Raw genomic sequence first — 19,806 nt, 5'->3', positions numbered from 1 at the left:
CAGTCGATTCAAATTTTTTTTTCGCATTGACAGATCACCTGACGTGACCACGTGATCATTTGTTAAAGATGCAAAATAGTGTATACTGTAACCAGAAATGCTTCATAACGCCACTCCTAGATATTTAAATCTTGGATAACGCACCTGTGTCTCCTTTATATAAAATTATTGTATAGGGCAGTGGCTGGGATATATGTAAACCTGTACCAACATACGTCACTGTGATTTTTGGACTAGACTAAAGGAAAAAATATGTTTAAGTCGCATAACATCAGTTAATGGGAACCACTCCGGGGTGCGTTTCTTGGACAACGATGTAACTCGCTGCTGAACCACCATAGTACGATGCATAGTTGGAGAAACTAACTACCTTGTCAAGAGTGTTTCCCGAAAACATACTAACTTTGTCGTACATCCGTCGTTTGAACCATGTTGGTTTAACAATAGTTGATGATGTCACGTGGGAGGTGGAGTAATAATTAATCTGTTTAAATCATTTAATGTCACTGCTGTAAATAACATATATTGCACCGGACTGATTTTGTTATCGTGATTTAGTTATCTGTTGTTCATTTTCAAGATATTTAATTTATGCGAAAGTTCCCTCTCACGTCACTCCTCCCAGGGATTCCCCAGGGTCTTAAAGCTCGTAGGACTCAGCGCTTTAATTCTGTTTACAAACTTAAAGACGTAAAATTATTTTTTATACATTTAGAATGATGGATATAGAATGCACTACATGTTTTTGCTTATTTTGTTCAAAAGCATGATCAACGTAAGGCTACATTTTATAATAACAAGGAACTGTGCTTCTAAGGACAGGTAAAAAGTTGTCGTTCAAACAACACAAGTTTGCGATGCAGCTTGCGAATGTTCGTTTGAACTATGGTTTCGGGAAACACCAAATCATTGAACTTTGTCAGTAACGACGAAACTTACGAGGGTAGTTGGTTAACGATGCTTTTGGGAAACACACCCCAGGTTTGACATGAGAGTCGGACGCTCTAACAAGGAGGCTGAAGGCCATGAGCCCTAATGTCTGTCGCTAGATCACTTCTTAAGGTTGGGGAGTAAGGTTTACTTTCACTGCACATCTCTCACTGACTAACTCGCCTCCGTTACAGAAACAATTAGGGAACCTTAACTGTACATGCCAGATTGCATTCTTTATGCCTTGCGCCAGACATGCAAAAACACATTTGTTTAGTGATAATATTTAATAGAAAAAAATGCAATGCCCAATTTACTCTCTTTTTTCCTGTGTCATCCTGATAGTCACCCTCGATTCTAACGACAGTACCGTAGTTTCTGCTGTCTCAGGTCTTGTCCACACGGACAATGGTATTTTTATAACCGTGACTTTTTTTATGCGGTTCGGCTTATACACACGGAATCGCAGTATCAGGTTACTGAAACCGAAAATTTTTTAAAAACCCTGCCAGGGTGAGGATTTTCAGAAACGCCATTTGCAGTGTTGTCGTGTGTAGACAGTAAAAACGGGGTTTTTGCTTCCGATTAAGGCTTTTGGTTGGCCAAAAGCACGTGATAGCGTGTTTTTGCGTTTTCATGTAGGCAGAGATTTCTTTTAAACCAAGCATGTGTGGACAGGCTTTTTTTTAAACGCAGGAGGAAAAACTCAGTTTATAAAAATACCAGTGTGCATGTGGACTAGGCCTCATTCTTAATGGTTATATTTCTTGGATTTGTGACCGTCTTGTAAAATATGATAATATGCTCTTTGGAATCCTTTTCATTTAATATTTGGTTGTTTTTGCGCTAAAATAGACTATTGGCACTTGCCGACATTTGGAAAATCCAGGAATTAATTAAAAAAGGATCATGACATTACCTAGACACACGGATACCTATTTTCACAGGAGCGGAAGCGCTGATAATACTCTATTCCTGATTTTACTGTTGTTTGCACTATTGCATGGCAGCGTGTTACTTTTCTTTAAGGGACAATAAGTAGAATTTACCATCTAGTTGTATTTTGCATTCAAACGAATAGTGCTCTCTAGCACCTCGCTCTTTCAAATGCGTGTTGCAACTATAGCCGTTATGTAATCACTGATCTCCTTGTCCATTTCGGCTAGTTCACGTGTTCTTCACGAAAACGCGTTGGTAGGCTAGTGCTTTTTGTCCCTCTCTGCTGTTATAGTTTATCAGTATGGCGGAACAACATAGAAGCCTCCTTGGACTTACCCGAAAAGTAAGAAAAGAAAAGTCAGATCACTGGCAGAGGTCATTTGACACCAACGAGGATATATTTATGAATAAAACATTGATTTTGATTAATAAAACACTTAAAACCCCACTTACTGTCCCTTTAAATTATCTTTATTTTAGGCCGTTTATATGGCCGCTTGATGGCCATTAATCATGGGGAAAAATCATTCATCAGAGGCAGAGATATAAAGACAACCCCCCCATCCCCCCAGCAAATCGCACCCTGGTTTTTATCAACTTTTTAAAAATATTGTAAACGTTTATGCAAATCTGTAATGTGAACCAGGCTATTGATTTCACTTTCATTTTAATCTTTAACACGATCTGACTCAGTCAATATTAAGATATCAGATTATATTTTCACCAAATGTTCTTTACATTATATCTGATTATTTTATGTAGAAAAACTTTTTTAAAATTTAATTTATTCATCTTTTTAATACATGTAAATGCTTCTTATACACCATATAATAATCAGTTATGTAGATGACAACATTGCTATTCTAATATCATAAATGCCCTGGTTGCCCCAATATCATAAAAACCCTGTTTAAGGCGATGCTTCTGAAAAAAACTATATACCATTAAGTTTGATGTAAATGTTAAATTCTGTACGTTCCCTCCTTTCTGTTTTTCTTTCCTTAAGGTGCTGAAAGGGGGCATTACTCTCCGGCTTGTCACTCCACAGAGTCAGTGGGTGCAGGGCAGGCAGTCTTTGGGTTTACCTGCCTTGCGCCCCAGGCTCAGAATCATTGCTCAACAGAATACTATGAAATCAGTAAATCTTCAGCTACACCTGCCTTATCACCAGCACCTGTCTGGAATAGAAACTGTCCCAAACATTAGAAAGACAAGGATGGGCCACACAAGAAAACAAGAGCGTGTGTAGCGCGAGTGTGATGTAGCAGCAATCCTACAGTTGTATAGCCAGCGGTGAGGTCCACAGTGTAGTGCTGATTTGGATGGATGATACAGGACGTGAACCGGTTGTAGCTGGCAGGGTGAATTGGGTGAGAGGTGAGGTGTCAGGGTGGCGCGTGCTGATGTTAGAGAGGGTAAGGCAGGCGGCAGGTGAATTGTTGACACCCCAAACACGCGCAAGGTCAGTGCCAAGCCCAAAAAAGACATTTCAAGTTTGGATACCGAGAAACGTAGATGAGCCGAGACCTGAATCCTTTTCAAGCATTTTCACCTTCAACAGCCAACTTGGTACGTTAAACATGTCAACAGAGAAATCGTAAAGCAGAAAAAAAAGAAAATGTGTAAAGATATGGGGGCAGATAAAGATAATGATGAATATAAAACGATGGACAGGGGTGTGGAAGAAAACCAACTGCAGTGTTTTAGTAAGGGTTTCAAAGTTATCTTCTCATCTGTGCATTGTGATATCTTGATGCTTACAAACCAGAACACTGCTGCAAACCCAACATCTTGGCAACCTATTTTTAACTACATTTCACGGTTTGCTAGGTGCTGCTGTCACTGTAAAAAAACGCTGCATTTTTGTCAAATCAACATATGTTTACGTTGCTTTAAACCATTTCAACGTAGATCAAAACTTAAAATAGTAGGTTGAATTGACTTGCAAAGCCAAATTGTTTTAACGTCATGCTGCATGATTTTTTACAGTGTATACTTTCATTGCTGGTATTGTATGGTTGCTATGGTGATCTGGGTGGTTGCCAGGTGGCTTTAAGGTTAGTCTGGGTAGTTGTTTTAGCCCATTCTGCTCCCTACATATGGCTTGTGCCTCTACTATGTACGTATATGGGATTTTTGTTTTTGTCCTATTATTCACAGATAATACCGAAGACCTTAGCACAAATGTTCATGCCAAAATGTCATAAATAAAACTAGCTCCTAACTAGTTGTGGTATAATGCAGGCAAAATAATGTCACACCTCTGCAGTTAAAACCATAAATTGCTTTGTCCTTCCTTGTGCTTTAATTTTTTCTGCGGTGCCTGCAGTAAACACTGGCCACACTTTTGACGTGTGTACACTTAAACATGGCTAAACTCTAAAGCTTGTTTGGTAAACTCATGGTAAGGTGTCACCACCCCCCTGGACACAGGTGACTCATGCCAGATCTTTGATGGATGCCTGTTGTTGAGAGTAAACAGGTGAGCGCATGATTAGGAATGTGGTCATCTACATGTACCCGTTACAATCATAAATTTCCTTTACGCTTCATAAAAATAGTTTCCGTACTGGCTCTTCACCCATAAAGATCTTCATTTGTTAAGCTTGATCCTGTAGCTCAATTGGTTTTGCATTAGTGGTGCAAAGGTCATGGGTTCGATCCTGGGAGCGCACCCAGTGATAAAATGTATACCTTGTATACCAGATAAAGGCGTCTGCTATATGCATAAATGTAATGTAAAGCATTGACTCAAATCTCCAACAATGTCTGCGATCGAAACAAATTGTTGTTGCTTGCCAGGTCTCATTGCTTCAGCTCCGTTTATCCCTCCAGTAAGTTCCTCAGACTTGGTCAGATGAGAAGATCTATGGTCCGCTCCTTAAAAACCAGGCAAAATTGTAATCCAGTAAAAATGGGAATGTAAACCAAAAGCATGTTGTCCATGTACTGGCTGTAGCGTTAAACTCCAACCTGTTGTGTTCTGAAGCTCAAGACAGACTCAACTGTAAACCTCTCTCTTGTGCTTTTATACATGATTTGGGTGTAATATGTGCCAAAATACAACAAACATCATCAGAGAACGATAATTTCAGCATTACATATTTAAGATGTCAACAGAGACTTAACAAGCACCAGAAATCTGGACCTTGTGACACGAAACAGTGGGGTCTGTTTATTCCTAACATACGCTGTGTTGCTTTACTAAACATCTCTATAACAGAATAGGAGCACGGTAACACAGAGCATTTTTGTTTAAAGTAAATATAAAGTGAAAACACAGAATGAGTTATCCGTTACATTTTGATTCAATATGCATTATTCTGTATGCATTTAAGAATAAAATACATAGGATGAGATAGGTAAAATGTAATGAATGCTAAATAATGGTTACTAGATGAGGTCAACAAGTTTGTAGAAGAATAATACTGCCACCACGTGGACAGAGTTTGTCAAGACGAGATCCTTCTTTCAGTGTTTCCTTATTTAATCATACAGCATTGCATGATTAAAGGGATCGTTCACTTTAAAATTAAAATTCTGTCATAATTTACTCATCTTTATGAATTTCTTTTTTCTGATGAACACAAAAGAAGATACTCTAAGAAACTATGGCAAACACACAGCAGATAGTGACCATTGACTTCAATAGTAGGAAAAAAATATTTTGGAAGAATTGTGATAAATGATGGTAAGCACACAGTTGACGATACCCATTAAATTCCATTATATTTTTTTATTCCTACTATGGAAGTCAATGGTCACTATCTGCTGTGTGTTTACCATCATTTCTCAAAATATCTTCTTTTGTGTTCATCAGAAAAAATAAATTCATACAGATGAGTAAATTATGACAGAATTTTAATTTTAAAGTGAACTATACCTTTAATGGGAACACTTTACAATAAGATAGTGTTTTGTTAACATTAGTAAATGTATTAGCTAACATGATAACCTAAGATTAGTAAATCCTGCATAACTATTGAAAGTTCGTGTTAATGGGGAAATTATGTTTTACTACTTGTAACCTATAAATAACTTTTTTTTATTAAATTCCTCAATACGTTTAACAGCATTTGAAAATTGAATTATAATCTCTATTCATATTTTAATATTAATTAAGAGACTACATGCAATGTGTCATTTTCAATTTTAATAAAGCAGCTTTTTCTTTGTGATATCAGCTTTGGTAAACCATGAAAGGTAATGAATATTTGCACCTGTGATAGTATTTATTTAAAGGCAATTAAAAACTTATCTTTTAGTAAGGCATGTTTGTTAAGTTATATTTCCTAATTAAACTAAGGCCTAGTCCTGACTTAAGATAATCCCTGTCTGTGAAACCACCCATAGAGGCAGTTTACCAGACAGGGTTTCGATTAATCCAGGACTTGGCCTTAGTTATATTAGGACATTTAAAGTGACACTCCACTTTTTTTTAAAACTATATTCTCATTTCCCAGCTCCCTTAGAGTTAAACATTTGATTTTTGCCATTTTAGAATCTATTCAGCCGATCTCCGTGTCTGGCGGTATCACTGTTAGCATATTAGCACAATCCATTGAATCTGATTAGACCATTAGCATCACGCTAAAAAATAACCAAAGAGTTTCAATATTTTTCCTATTTAAAACTTGGTTCTTCTTTATATATGTGACATTGTGTATTAAGACCGGCGGAAAATTAAAAGTTGCGATTTTCTAGGCAGATATGCTAGAAACTATACTTTCATTCTGCCGTAATAATCAAAGACTTTGCTGCTGTAACATGGCTGCAGGAGGCGCAATTATATTACGCAGTGCCCGAAAATAGTCCCCTGCTATTGAAAGTAACCAAGGGGACTATTTTCAGGCACTGCGTAATATCACTATGCTTGCTGCAGCCATGTTACAGCAGCAAAGTCTTCGATTATTACGCCAAATGAGAGTAAAGTTCTAGATATTTCTGCCTAGAAAATCACAACTTTTAATTTTCTGTCAGTCTTAGTACACGATGTAACTACAAAAGAGTCAAGTTTTAAATGGGAAAAATATCACAACTCTTTGGTTATTTTTGAGCGCAATGCTAATGGTGTAATCAGATTCAATGGACTATGCTAAGCTATGCTTAAAGTGGTAGCGCCAAACCTGGAGATCAGCTGAATGGATTCCAAAACTGTAAAACTCAAATGTTTAACTGTAGCTGGAAAATGTGAATTTTTTTTAATAATGTAGAGTTTCCCCTTTTGTAACAAACCTTACAAAAAAAACAATACTGATGTACATCTTGATACAAAACAATGGCACTGATTTATGTTAAGATGTGTCTTAATATATAAAAAATGTGTTTTTGAATTAAGACAATAGAAATAGCATTATATTATTATTGGTGTGCTATTAAATACTATACGCTTAAATAGGTATACATTTCACCTAATTCTATTGGATGGTTTATAGTAATGTTATCTTTACATCTTAACCAAACATAATCTGTGAATTGTAAACAAAAAGATTATTACGTTACAAATTCTAATATAAAACAGTGCATCTGTAAATCTTTATATTCAAAAGAATTTGTCAAATCAAAACATTAACAAAAGTACTGACACTGATCTTGTCCAGCATAAGTAAGCAGACTTTAGAAGAATAACTAAAAAAACAACACACACAAAAATGAAGCATATTAAAAAAGAAATGATTTATTTTGACATCTCTTAGGAGGTCTGTGAAGTCAATTTCACCAAACCAAGCACTTGAAACTGTAAAAAAAAATACTTAATAAAACTGATGAACAATTAAACATTACAGATCAAGAGGCAAAATAATGAAAACTACAACAGACTAAACAATGGTCTCATCCACTGCCCTATAACAGGCATGTTGAACTAAAGCTCCATTTACTGAACATCACATCAATCGTAAATCATAGATTTGTTCAGTTGTCTAGAACTGAAAACATCTTCAAGCAGGAAAGTCGAGAGTTTGGGGTCAATATGATATGATTTAGATAAACAATGCAGAATCCCCCACAATGATCCTAATATGATGTGATCGGTACAATTATTCTCTTAAAGTTATAAACAAGTGTCCTCAGATTGGTTTGGGTAGAGATGAGACTTCCTCCAGACATTCATCATAAGATTCTTTATAGTCATCATGGGGTTTGATCATAATGACACAGGTGGGTCGCTTTGAGCCTGCTGATGAACCCAAATCCTATGGAAAGATGTGCAAATGCATTATTGACTATAAATAATACCCTATGTGACCTGCCTGTGAAAACCATGATTTTAATTAGAAGATTACAGAATCAAAGTTTGATTTTAATCTTTGACATTACTGAAAGATTACTTTAGCAGGGTTTTTACAGGCAGGGTCACATATTGTTTGTTTCAGATTTTAAACCCTATACACACACACACACACTTTAAATGAACTTACAACTTTAGATGGAACATAAGCATAGGGTAGACTTCTGTCTTCACACATGACTGGTAAGTGGCAATATACTTCAATAGGAAGAGTGTCACCGGCAAACACCACAATCCTACACAATAACACAAAAACAAAGTTAAGTGGGTCATTCACATAAAACCACTGAAACGTCACGGCAGTAAAGATTTGAATTAAACAACACATAATTCGGTAAAACAAAAATGATCATAAACTTAATTGTGTTTTCTAATTTGCACAAAGAACTTTAACATAGGAATGAATTATTTTTGCATTTTACTGCTTTCTGCTGAAAATCTCATTACTGTAACATGTCCACTTATGTTTGATTGATATGATTTTGAATTATGCAGCGCTATTGTGAGATTTGGAAGATTCATTTATAAACTGTATTTGTTTTATTATCATATGGTTTCTTTACTGAGTGTTTTAACTATAATGCATATCTTAAAGCTGACTTCTGTCACATGAATATAACTGTTAAGTTTCGGTTCATCAAAAGGACACAGTGCGCATTGTCCTTTTGAACTAAGTTCATTGCAAGTGCATCGCTAAGTTTCCAAGAAAAGTACAGTTGCATTGAAACAATAATAACTTGCTTTGTAGCAAACAAAGCAAACCTAATTGCTGATTGGTGGAAACTAAAAGGTTGAAAACAAAAACATTTGGCCATCTCAAATTAGCAAATGTGATAGACGCAGTTTCAGTAGCTGTTGCTATGGAAAAAGATGGAGTCTAGGTATTAAAAAACAGGAAACGTGTACGTTGCAAGCTTGCAATAAAACTATAAGAAGCGGAGGCGGGGGTTTGGAAGGTCAGGTCAGCGGTTACATCTTTTTTGTGATCACCAGGCTGAGCCATTATTGTGTTTATTGCTGTCAGAATGCAATTCTTTAATAAAAAAAAAAAATAGTTTACATATCTCTACTGTATCTATTATGGAGATGTAGATTTCATTTTCCAACAGGACTTAGCAACGGCACACAGTGCCAAAACTACCAGTACCTGCTTTAAGGACCATGGCATCCCTGTTCTTAATTGGCCAGCAAACTGGCCTGACCTAAACCACATAGAAAAACTATTGGGGTATTGTGAAGGGGAAAATGCGATATGCCAGACCCAACAATTTTGGTCCTGTTCCAAATGGCGCACTTAACGTGGACTTTCTGTCTCGTGACCTAAAATTGCGCATTCTACGAGCTTAGTCTACGAGTCCGTAGGGTGTCCCATCCGGCATTTTTACACGCCGAAGTGTGCTCATCAATGCCCCCTTTGCACGATTGATGCGTTTTTCGGCAAAGCCCGCACTAAAGCAGACTCTGCGCACTTTACCAACCCAGAAGTCCTTGCGAAAGAGCAATCAGACCAATCAGACAATGGAAGGGAGGAGTTCACACTGATGGGCAACTTCTTCCCTATTTCCGGTCGAGTCTGTCCCAAAATCTGACTTCGGCGTGCCCTCGTGAACTTGCTTAAAGGGTCCCTAAGGTTTGCACTACATGATGTCATCAAAGTGTGGACTCTGAGGAAGTCCATAAGTCCGGAGTGTTCCATTTGGGATGGGGAAATGAAGGCCACTATCAGAGCAACCTGGGCTCTCATAACACCTGAGCAGTGCCACAGACTGACTGACTCCATGCCACACCGCATTGCTGCAGTAATTCAGGCAAAAGAAGCCCCAATTAAAGCGTAACTAAACCTTTGTTCGGAGCCTGACTCCACCCACTGGCAATATTTGAAAAATGCAAGAAAAGTGGGCAGACCCCAACGGAGATAGCGGGGAGGAACTGAGCTTGTACCAAGGGTGTGGGGAGATCGTAACAAGGGCATGGTGAGCTTCCGTAGGGTTGTACCACTTATGTCACGCGGTACCGCAATGTTCAATAGCAAAATTCAACTGCAGTAGTAGGATTGGGCGATAAACCGGTAGACATGATTAACCGGTAGAAATGTGTCAACCGGTAGAGATTTTGGACTGTCGTCTCTATCGGGGTTACGCGCCCACGTCACGCTCTTGTGCGCGTGGTCACGAGAACGTAACGTTTGTACACGTATTTAAGCAACGCAGTTTTAAAACAAGTTATTTTAAGCCATTGAAACAAACAGATCTATATATGTGCGCTCTTTCTCTGTGTGAGGAGCACGCAAGACGCGCAACTGCTGCTCTTTCTATCTGTCAGGAGCGCGCAAGTCGCGCACCCGCTGCTCATTAAAGGCGCTCTAAGCGAATTGACGCGTTTTAACATTTTTTGTTACATACAGCAAACATCTCCTCACTATCTGCTTGCTGCCTGTCTGCTGATCAAACTACGCTCTGTTTGTTTGAAAACAGTTCAAACATCAACAAAAAGTGACGTCACACAGATTCGCTTAGAGCGCCTTTAAGCTCTTCGGCATTTTTCCGCTTTATTGGCCTTACATACACATATGCGTCATTCCCGTCTTTGCAAGTATCCTCATAAACACGACCATTTAGGGCTTAAGAGAAAAGAAAACGCATGTGTAACACTGGGTCCGGACTTTGGTCTTAAAGGGGAAGTTACCTCATTTGGCTCCTGTCTGTCACTTAGATGTTTTTACATAATATTTTGTAGCATTGAAACACTTTATATCCAAATGTCAAAAAAGTTACTAAAATTAATGAACAGCAATAATAAAGCCCCATTCTTACAGATCATTAACAAAAAAAAGTTGGTTTAGGGCTTAGTTACTCTTCTGGTATTGAGTGCTGTACATGCTCATACTTTTCATGTTATACTTTTAAGATGGCCAAGATTTCTAAAAATCCTTTCTTTGGATTTGTCTTAAGTTATATTCTAATTTTCTGAGATACTTAATTTAAGATTTTTCTTAGCTATCAGTTATAATCATCAAAATTTAAAGAAATAAAAAATTAAAATATATCGATATGTGTGTAATGAATGAAAATAATATAAGTTTCACTTTTTGAATAAAAATGTGTGAAATAAATCAACTTTTTCATGATATTATGATAACATGACATTACATTTTCAGTATGCGTGTGGGATCCAACGGTTGGCCTTTGCGTTGCTAGCGCAATATCAACTGAACTAACGTTACATGAACAAGAGTTAAACTCACCCGGTCTCTCCTTTATTGATAAACTTCTGCACTTCTTTCACTCCTCTTCGGATATTTTTTACTTTGGCCGCTGTGGCGAGAAACAATTGAAATGAAAATAAATCATTGCCCTAGTACAAGACATAATGCACACACAGTGTAGCCGATTTTTACCACGTGCCTAGCCAAAAAAACAAATTGATTTTGAAAAAACTATTTTGTAGATTAACAATTCAGGCTAAAAGCAGGTATAATTTAAGACTAACTTTATGTATTAAACAGATCTGTACCTTTTTTGACGCATTTGTAGAGCTTCTTGCTTAGTTTTCGCGATGCCAGAGGGTTTGCGATGGGATTTATATTAGCTAGCAATTCTTGATAAGATTTCTCTGTTCCGCCTGTCTCCTCTTCAGTGAAGCTTTTCTCTTTCTTTACCTTCGTCATGTTGAGCTTAAATGTATACAGTAAACAAACTTAACAGTTTAATCTAGAAGAAATGTGTGTTGCTCTGCAGCACACGTGTAGTGACTTCAACTCTTTCCGACTTTTTTTGCACACACTTCCGTAATTTGGCGGCAGTCTTTTGAAAACACTGACCCCTACTGCACAGGATGAACAAATGAGATTTTATTCTCTCAAAACATCTCTGAAATGCAAAACTAATCATTTTCAACATTTACAAGCAAGCATACATTTGTGAAAACGTTAGTGTTAAACAATATAATGTAAATCGCTTTTTCTCAAAAACAATAAAACAAGGGTAAACTTTTTCAAACAACATAAATACATATAAATATTTTTCATGTTTTTAATCTCCCAAATAATATCCAGTTTAATTTCACTTTGGTTACACTTACATCACATGTGTATTCTCCCCTTCTTTCAAAAATATAATTTTTCTTTCGTAATTGGGAAATGGTGGCCTAGTATGACATTTATTGATGCGTTGCAGAAAAGCCAATAAACCTTTATAGTCATTTTTTTCCCTTCAAACAAATTACAGAAGCCACCATGACAAGGGTGTAAAGTGCATTTTCACATTTCTCACAACATTCAAATTCTTGGTAAACTATAAAACTTGTTTTTTTAACATATCAACACAATAATGAATCCCTCCAAACTTTAAATGCACATTGATATCTGTGAATAGGGATTTTACAAAACAATAACAGGGCCTAACTTATCTGAAAAGAGTTAGAAAAATAAGGAAACGCAAAAATAAAGTTTATAAATACATATAAATAACCATTACTTCAAAAAGTAAGTCCAAATCCTGTCATTGTCTACAGATGTAAGAACAATGATATCATACATACTAACACTATAAAAGACTTGATAAGCAGAAGAGGACTAAACCAATGTCAGTGCTCTTGCCTCTTCACAGCAATACCCACAAGGGCATGGCGAATGGTGCGTCCATGCAGCATGTAACCGTCCTGTTTAACTACGGCTATAGTGCCGGGCTCAACTCCCTCCACAGGAGTATGACAGACTATCTCATGCTGATAAGGGTCATACTGGCCTCCTATGGGCCTCATCTTCTCCAGTCCATGCTTGGTGAACACATCATGCAGCCGTCCCTGTATGTGTGCCAGATATTGTGTCAGTTGCTGTTGTCCATCTTTCTCTTCTACTGTTGAACTCTTCTCCAACAAGTCTGCTAGCTCCACGATGTCACGGCAGAAACTCTGAATCCCTGCAGGAGGAGCACAGCTTATTTGTGTAATACAGAAAAACAAGTCTATTTCCAAAAAGCAAAATGACAATTTAAATGAGTAGCTTACCAAACAATTTGGCGTCCTCAACAAATTTTTGTGTTCTTCTTCTAACGTTGTCGGAGTCCGCTAGGGCTCGTTTGTATCGTTCCTGTAAAAAGAAAAGATTTTGATCAGTGACTGCAACCACAATTTGTTAAATTAATAAGCTGGCGGAAGTCCGATTACTCATTTTTATTGATTACCATGCTTACAAATGGGTACTACTGATAACTAAAGGGTTTATGTGTATTTAATACAGGATAATACAAATTATGCCAATTCAGATGCAAAATGTGCACAAATCAGTTTTTACACTATCACAATATTTACTAAAAATACTTATAAACAAAAACTGGTATTAATACCTAATAGATTTAAAACCAACAAGAAATAAATGTTTACGTTTGGCCAACCCTGCATTGTTCATTTGTTATTAACTGATTATTACACGGCTCGTTGGAATGCCTAATTCTGAATGGCCAGTCGCAACACGTGCAGGTTTATTATTCCCAGATAACAACTAAAGGTCGACCGATTTATCAGCAGATTTTTGGCATATTTTAAAAAATCGGCTTTGGCCGATTTAGCTGCAAAATTAGGCAGATTAATATGCAGGCACATCTGCGGGCACCTAAGCGCTGTTGTAGAACTCGTGACGCTGCCTCTTGCTGCAAGCAGATCGCTCCCGTGTGTGTGCAGCCGTGCCTTGTTCACAAACAGCTTTAGTAAACGATGGCGGGATCGCGCGAATTAAGCAGCCAGTACAACAGTCTGTGCAAAGATTAGGCTCATTTCATGTGATTACTGAGTGATGATGATCTTTGTTTGCGTTTTAGAGAGAACAGAGCCACGCACGCACGTTTTCTGTCTTTAAACTGTCTCCCTGCTTTTATTACTCAAAACTGACTCGATGGCGAAAGGTCAGAAGACCAAATCATATCCACAGAGGAAATGTTTTACGTGTTGTTACAGTAACACTTTGTTTACAGTTTTGCGCTGCTCAGCCTGGATTAGAACACAGCGAGTCCGATTCGCGAACTGACTCCTTTGAACGGATTCGTTTGAATGAATGGTTGAAACAACAGATCTGTCCCAACACTAAACTCACAAGACGTCACTGTCAGCACAATCAGTCACTTATAGCGCCTCAGAAATGAGAATGAAAATGTGTTTAGAAAGATTTGCCCTAAATAACAGACTCAACTAAAAAACATAGACATTGACTATGTTAACTTTATGATGAATAAATAATTTATCAGGTCTACCAAATAAGGATTTTATCCTACAAAGCAATAAAAGCCATGGTAAAAAACTGATCAAAGATGATGACAGTGTGTAAGGTAATATCTGTGTCTGATAAATGCATGGTGCAGAGGAGGTTGTAAAACTCTTCAGAAAGACCAGTCATAATTTTTTAAAATACTTTGACTTAAATAGTGACATTTTACATTTAAAATATCTGTGTCAATTAAATCTTTTTTTAAATCTTCTTTGTTTTAACGCAGATACCATCCGTCGAATTAATGAGCAAGCAATATAAGCAAGTTTGTCATTGGAGCTACTATTTTATTGGAGTTGAGTTTTTCGTTAAGAGTAATAATGAACAAACATTTTAAAAATTTATTTTATTAATAAATGGAAATATTAAATAATCTAATGTTAAAGATTAAATAGCCAACTTTTAAACTTCTTTGCCAAATATATTTTCATTTAAAATATGCGCTGTGTTTAATAAGTTTAAAATGTGAAAAAATCCTCATCTGCACATCCCTTATAATACAAATCGAACAAATTTTGTAAGAATATATGTCCAGGTTATTTTTATATTCTGACTTAAAAGAACAATTTGGAAAATGAGATCCTCAGAGGAGCGCGTGAATGCCGCAATTGATCTGATGGCAGCTTATTTTATATTTTATATGGTAACATTCCTTCAGAGAATTTGCTAAAACGTATTACCTCACTAATGTTTTTATTAGTACTTCAGCTGATATTGGCCTGAGATGGCCCACGGCAGTCACGAGTGTCAAGTTCATCGGAGACAAGCAGAAAGCGTCAAAACGTGAATGGTTTTACAAGCCGATAAGAAAATATTTTGGATGAATTCCAAATGCTGTTTTGCGCCATTGAAGGGCACTTCACAAAGAGGATTTCGCATGAACAGTCGATCCAAATAAAGAGAAAAAGACGCTGTATTTTATTGCTCTATTTGCCAAGTGTGTTTAATTAGCCACACTATGAGACACAATTGCGCAACTTTCTCTAGAGTTCAAGAGATCTGATCTTCGAAGGGAATAGGACATAGGGCAGGATCACTTTCGATTAGAACTCGCCCTTTATCTTTTTGTGAGCGGCAGCCACGTAGGCTTTAACCAATCATTGAACAGATTATTAACAACCAATCATAGAACATTTTTCTGAGCTCAAAGTGGAGTGTTGAGAAGATTTTATTTAATTCACAAATCAAAAATTTCATGAAAAAGAAATCAAGAATCCAGGTCTTAAAAGATGATGGTGCTTTAGGCAAATCAATAATAAACAAATGACAAACAGAGAAGAATTTTCATAGTGTTTTATGCTGTACTTTCATCTACCATCTTTCTGTGACTCTTTTTTTCAAAGTACCGCTTTAGGCACCGGAACCGTTTTAAAAGTATCGATTTGGCACCGGTATCGAAAAAAAAAAACCAAACAATACCCATCCCTACTAATGATGAGAACATTTTGATTATTATGTACATATAGAAAATCGTCCAAACATATCGGCCATCGGCTGCCCTGATTTCTACATATCCGCATTGGCCAGAGAAAAAGCCATATCGGTTGACCTCTAATAACAACTGCTCAATCTAATAACAGTAACTTGGATGCTGCAAAGCATTTTAAAAGGTACAGTTTAATATTACACAAAAAATAATATTAATATTTTCTTTTAATAACATATATGACATTATATTTACAAGTGATTAAACCAAATAGCGTGTTCGTGACATAACTAAAGAGGGGGAATTTCCAGTGGGCCGGTCTGTTTTTTGTGGCTACAAGGGTCAGTGAAATCATGCTACTGGGTTAAAGGTTGCTGTACCTAGTCTGTCAGAACTCACAGCAGCCCCACTCGTATAATTTGCGGGTGGGAGATGTTGCCACTGCTTTATGCACAAGTTGATTGTTTCCAAGTCCCGACCACTTATTTGAAGAATTCTTGCATTAGGGTCCATTAACATCTAAAACACATGGAAAACCCTGGACGTGCCGCCATAGATGTAACAATGAAAAGTCTATGAATAGTCATTTTTGATCATCTATTGCAAGAGTAACAAAAATCTATCTGATGCAAAAAAGGAAGTTTCATATCAATATGATGTTTTCTTAAGTAAAACAAAATGTTGAAATTCCATTATATATTTATTCTTTTCTGACACAAGGTAGGCCTACCTTACGTTATTTGGCAATATAGATGATCTAAGTACTAGGGAATTAACGAACCAATATGCTGGATCGGTATCGGGGCCGATCCGGGCTTTTTGGCTGGATCGGACATCAGATCGAAGACCGACAACATGGCCGATCCAATTCCGATATGTGCATTAGCGTGGTTGTTACTGACAAGATATTAAAAGGACAACATATTATAAAAGCACCATAATTGTTTTATCCACTATATTCAAAGTCTTTTAATACACTCAATAGCTTCATGTGAAGGAACAAACGTACATTTAAAGATATTTAAGATCACAGAAACACTGTAACTTACTCGCAAACTGTGTTAATCCACTGGTGATGCTGTCAATTGAATCATGTCATTCACAATCTCATACACGAGATAACTTTACACTTTTGTATAGATCTGATTTTATAAAGTTTCAGTGAGCCGTTGGATGGATGCAGCACACAATTCGTTTTAACAGTTATGAACTTTCCATTGCTGTGCAAGGAATCCCATGAGAGGATGAATCAAGAGCATCAATTCTGTGCAGTATGATTTAGCCGATTCAATTCTGCACCCGGAATGTGCATGAAACTCCGGTCAAGCGCATAATTCCCAAAATAACCATCTGCACACTAAAGCTTTTTTACTATGACAGTTTTACGCAATTAAGAAAAAAATATTTAGCATACTTAATTGATCAAACATACCTATTATATGTTCCCCTAAACACTGTCATGATTAATAATTAATGTTTCCTGTAATCTGTAAATCATTTTAAATTATTGATTTTAACATTTAAAACTATACTAGATGTAGCAGAAAGCACTATACACATTTAATTAAAATAGTATCGGGGCAGCAGTATCGGCTGAAATTCAGAATTCTGGTATCCGAATCGGAAATGAAAAAGTGGGATCGGGACATCCCTACTAAGTACTAATAAATTAAGATTTTTATTTTTCCATCATTTTTCCCTTGCATACTTGATAAATCTTAGCTGTGTATTGTATATCAGTGGTTTCCGAACTTTTTCAACCAACAGGTAATCTCAAGACGCACCATTTTTAAAAATAAAAATATAGGGATAGGGGAAAAGACAAACACATTTATTCCCTTTCAGTAGTTTTTGAATAAGTTTAATTGATTAATATTAAACCAATAAAATAGTAATGCCATACGATTATCATAATTGTTAAGGCTATTATATTTGTACTGATTTGGAAATGATATATTTGAGAAATATTGCAAGGCTGCAGCGAACAGTGCATTATTGCAGACTTACGTAGGCTACTGAGGATTTATTATATTATTTTAATATAGTCAGTCGTGAACTAAAGTGGGCTGGTCTAAGGCATGAATCTCCAAGGCTGAAAATGACTCCCACTCTGGCCCTGTTTAAACGTTTTATCTTAAAACCGAAAGCAAATGGGTTTTCCTCGAGGAAACTCTGCATTCGTTAAAAATGAGCAAATAAAATATTTCAATTTCTTACCTCACTTATTAGGCAAAAACTGTGTAATAACCAGGATAATGTAAAGACCCGATCACACTGTTGGGGTTATCTCTACGATGGCTGGCTATAGACGGTTTCATCGGACGCACGTGCGCTGACGCAATACATGTCTGGATCCGAACTTCACTTCCGGTTTCGTTTTTTTAATGGTCTGACTAGTTGCTAAACTGAACTCTTGAACAAATACCTCGTCGAAAATAACAAATGTTTTGATTTCCTAGGTAATCTATGTGTTGTTTTTTTGCTTGTTATATAAATAATCTAGGTACTTTGTTGTTACTTATTCTTAGCGGAGTTTACCGGAAGTTACGTGCGGACCACGACAGCCGCTTGTTTATTTGTTCCTGCTGAAACAGTCTATACATCATCTTTTACTTATGGCATCTCCACAAAGCCAAATATGAGATTTTTCCTCAAAAAGTAACTTACGGTGAGGTCAAGAACCTGCTGCTCGAGTTTCCTAGCTCTCATCTCCAACATCCTGACATGTGTCACAGAATGACTCTGGTCATCATCCCCATCATCACCATGGCAATCATCTCCAGCACTACGCTGCTCAGCTGCAGTGCTGCTAAAGAGGCCTAGAAAAGACCTGAAAGTCAAAAAGAGAAAATTTTGAAATGCAGTTTGGAATTACTTTTAAACTGTCAGATAAACAGCATGAAAACCATTCAAAATGTAAGTTTACTAAATGGCAAATAAAGCATGTAAATAAAATCAAAATCCCACTTAGACTGAACTTTGGCTTGAAGTTTTGTGTTGAACACAATACCACAACGTGACACTAATGAGATTAAGTACATATTTCTTTATAGACCATCTGCTGCATTCAATGTAAAAAGCCAATCGTTAGGTCAAACAAAACGAGTCATTTTGCAGGACACCTGCCAATTTTACATCGGCATGTGACACGAATAGAGTCTTCTCCACAGGAAAGCCATAAAAGGCATTCATCAACATACCGTTTACTTTTACTAAACAAATAGCTGTAAAAGAAAATCACCAGTAAGATTGATGATGACATACAAAACGTGAAGATATGTAAACAACATCAATCACTCAAAATAAAACAAAACTACCGAGAATGTTCGTGGACATACTCAATGTGATATGACTTAATATCAACACAAATGATAAAAATCCCTGTGACATTTAATAATTCTGTAAAACAATACAACTGTTTTTTTTTTAAGTAAGATGCGTTCGTTATACAGTAACGTTGATAGTGAAACTAAAAGCGCCAGGTGTTGTGTGATGGCGGTCTCTTGCTAAACTACTCTAAATCAACATTTCACATTACTTTAAGATATAAAACGTCTTAATGTAGAATTATTCAACGTTGTTGACCAAATATAAAACCGTTTAATTTTGTATCGTAGTCGTTACGTCGAGGTTTAAATGCCGAGCATACCGTTATGCTAGGTTAGCCAGTTAGCATCGAAGCCTCTTCACACCACTTCAAACGATAAACCAGGAAATGTATGAAAGAAAACGACTTTTTCTCACGTCGTTTCGAAATTTCACCGAGTAATACAATATATTTTGGTTTTACCTGCTCGAGGCACTTGCTGTTAACCTGCAAAAATCGATGGGATATCTTCTTCTGGCGGACAGATAGCGTACGGCCATTTCCTCAATACGTGTGTTTGGGTGGTCGAGGCGCGTGACTTGTTCAACGAGTCACTGTTCAAAATCATTGAGTCGATTCGGTAGAAACGCTTTGAA

General features: G+C 36.8%; 2 protein-coding genes across 2 annotated transcripts; both read right to left on the bottom strand.

Annotated features, from left to right (window-relative positions):
* Positions 1-7,530: 7,530 nt before the first annotated feature.
* Positions 7,531-11,950, bottom strand: nhp2 (NHP2 ribonucleoprotein homolog (yeast)). The gene is made up of 4 exons (XM_055179919.2): positions 11,672-11,950; positions 11,403-11,472; positions 8,289-8,394; positions 7,531-8,063 (listed from the first exon to the last, which is right to left on the bottom strand). The coding sequence occupies exons 1-4, from the start codon at positions 11,823-11,825 to the stop codon at positions 7,938-7,940; spliced, it is 456 nt and encodes a 151-aa protein (XP_055035894.1). The 5' UTR covers positions 11,826-11,950; the 3' UTR covers positions 7,531-7,937.
* A 43-nt stretch (positions 11,951-11,993) lies between these two features.
* On the bottom strand, positions 11,994-19,781 carry grpel2 (GrpE-like 2, mitochondrial). The gene is made up of 4 exons (XM_055179918.2): positions 19,634-19,781; positions 18,511-18,673; positions 13,166-13,247; positions 11,994-13,077 (listed from the first exon to the last, which is right to left on the bottom strand). The coding sequence occupies exons 1-4, from the start codon at positions 19,708-19,710 to the stop codon at positions 12,743-12,745; spliced, it is 657 nt and encodes a 218-aa protein (XP_055035893.2). The 5' UTR covers positions 19,711-19,781; the 3' UTR covers positions 11,994-12,742.
* Between the last annotated feature and the right edge of the window lie 25 nt (positions 19,782-19,806).

The sequence above is a fragment of the Misgurnus anguillicaudatus genome, chromosome 9, assembly GCF_027580225.2.
Source record: "Misgurnus anguillicaudatus chromosome 9, ASM2758022v2, whole genome shotgun sequence".
Taxonomy (NCBI): Eukaryota; Metazoa; Chordata; class Actinopteri; order Cypriniformes; family Cobitidae; genus Misgurnus; species Misgurnus anguillicaudatus.
Note: the sequence above shows the minus strand (reverse complement) of the source record. Positions and strands in the feature narration are given on the sequence as shown.

What these genes read in the sequence shown, in the direction of transcription:
- nhp2 (XM_055179919.2), bottom strand. Translation starts at nt 11,825, where the DNA reads ATGACGAAGGTAAAGAAAGAGAAAAGCTTCACTGAAGAGGAGACAGGC. An exon ending in ATCAATAAAGGAGAGACCGG is followed by an intron (nt 8,395 to 11,402) that starts GTGAGTTTAACT and finishes GTTATTGTGTAG; the next exon opens with GATTGTGGTGTTTGCCGGTG. An exon ending in CTTATGTTCCATCTAAAGTT is followed by an intron (nt 8,064 to 8,288) that starts GTAAGTTCATTT and finishes ATCTTTCCATAG; the next exon opens with GATTTGGGTTCATCAGCAGG.
- grpel2 (XM_055179918.2), bottom strand. Translation starts at nt 19,710, where the DNA reads ATGGCCGTACGCTATCTGTCCGCCAGAAGAAGATATCCCATCGATTTT. An exon ending in ACAGCAAGTGCCTCGAGCAG is followed by an intron (nt 18,674 to 19,633) that starts GTAAAACCAAAA and finishes TTTGACTTTCAG; the next exon opens with GTCTTTTCTAGGCCTCTTTA. An exon ending in TGAGGACGCCAAATTGTTTG is followed by an intron (nt 13,078 to 13,165) that starts GTAAGCTACTCA and finishes CTCCTCCTGCAG; the next exon opens with GGATTCAGAGTTTCTGCCGT.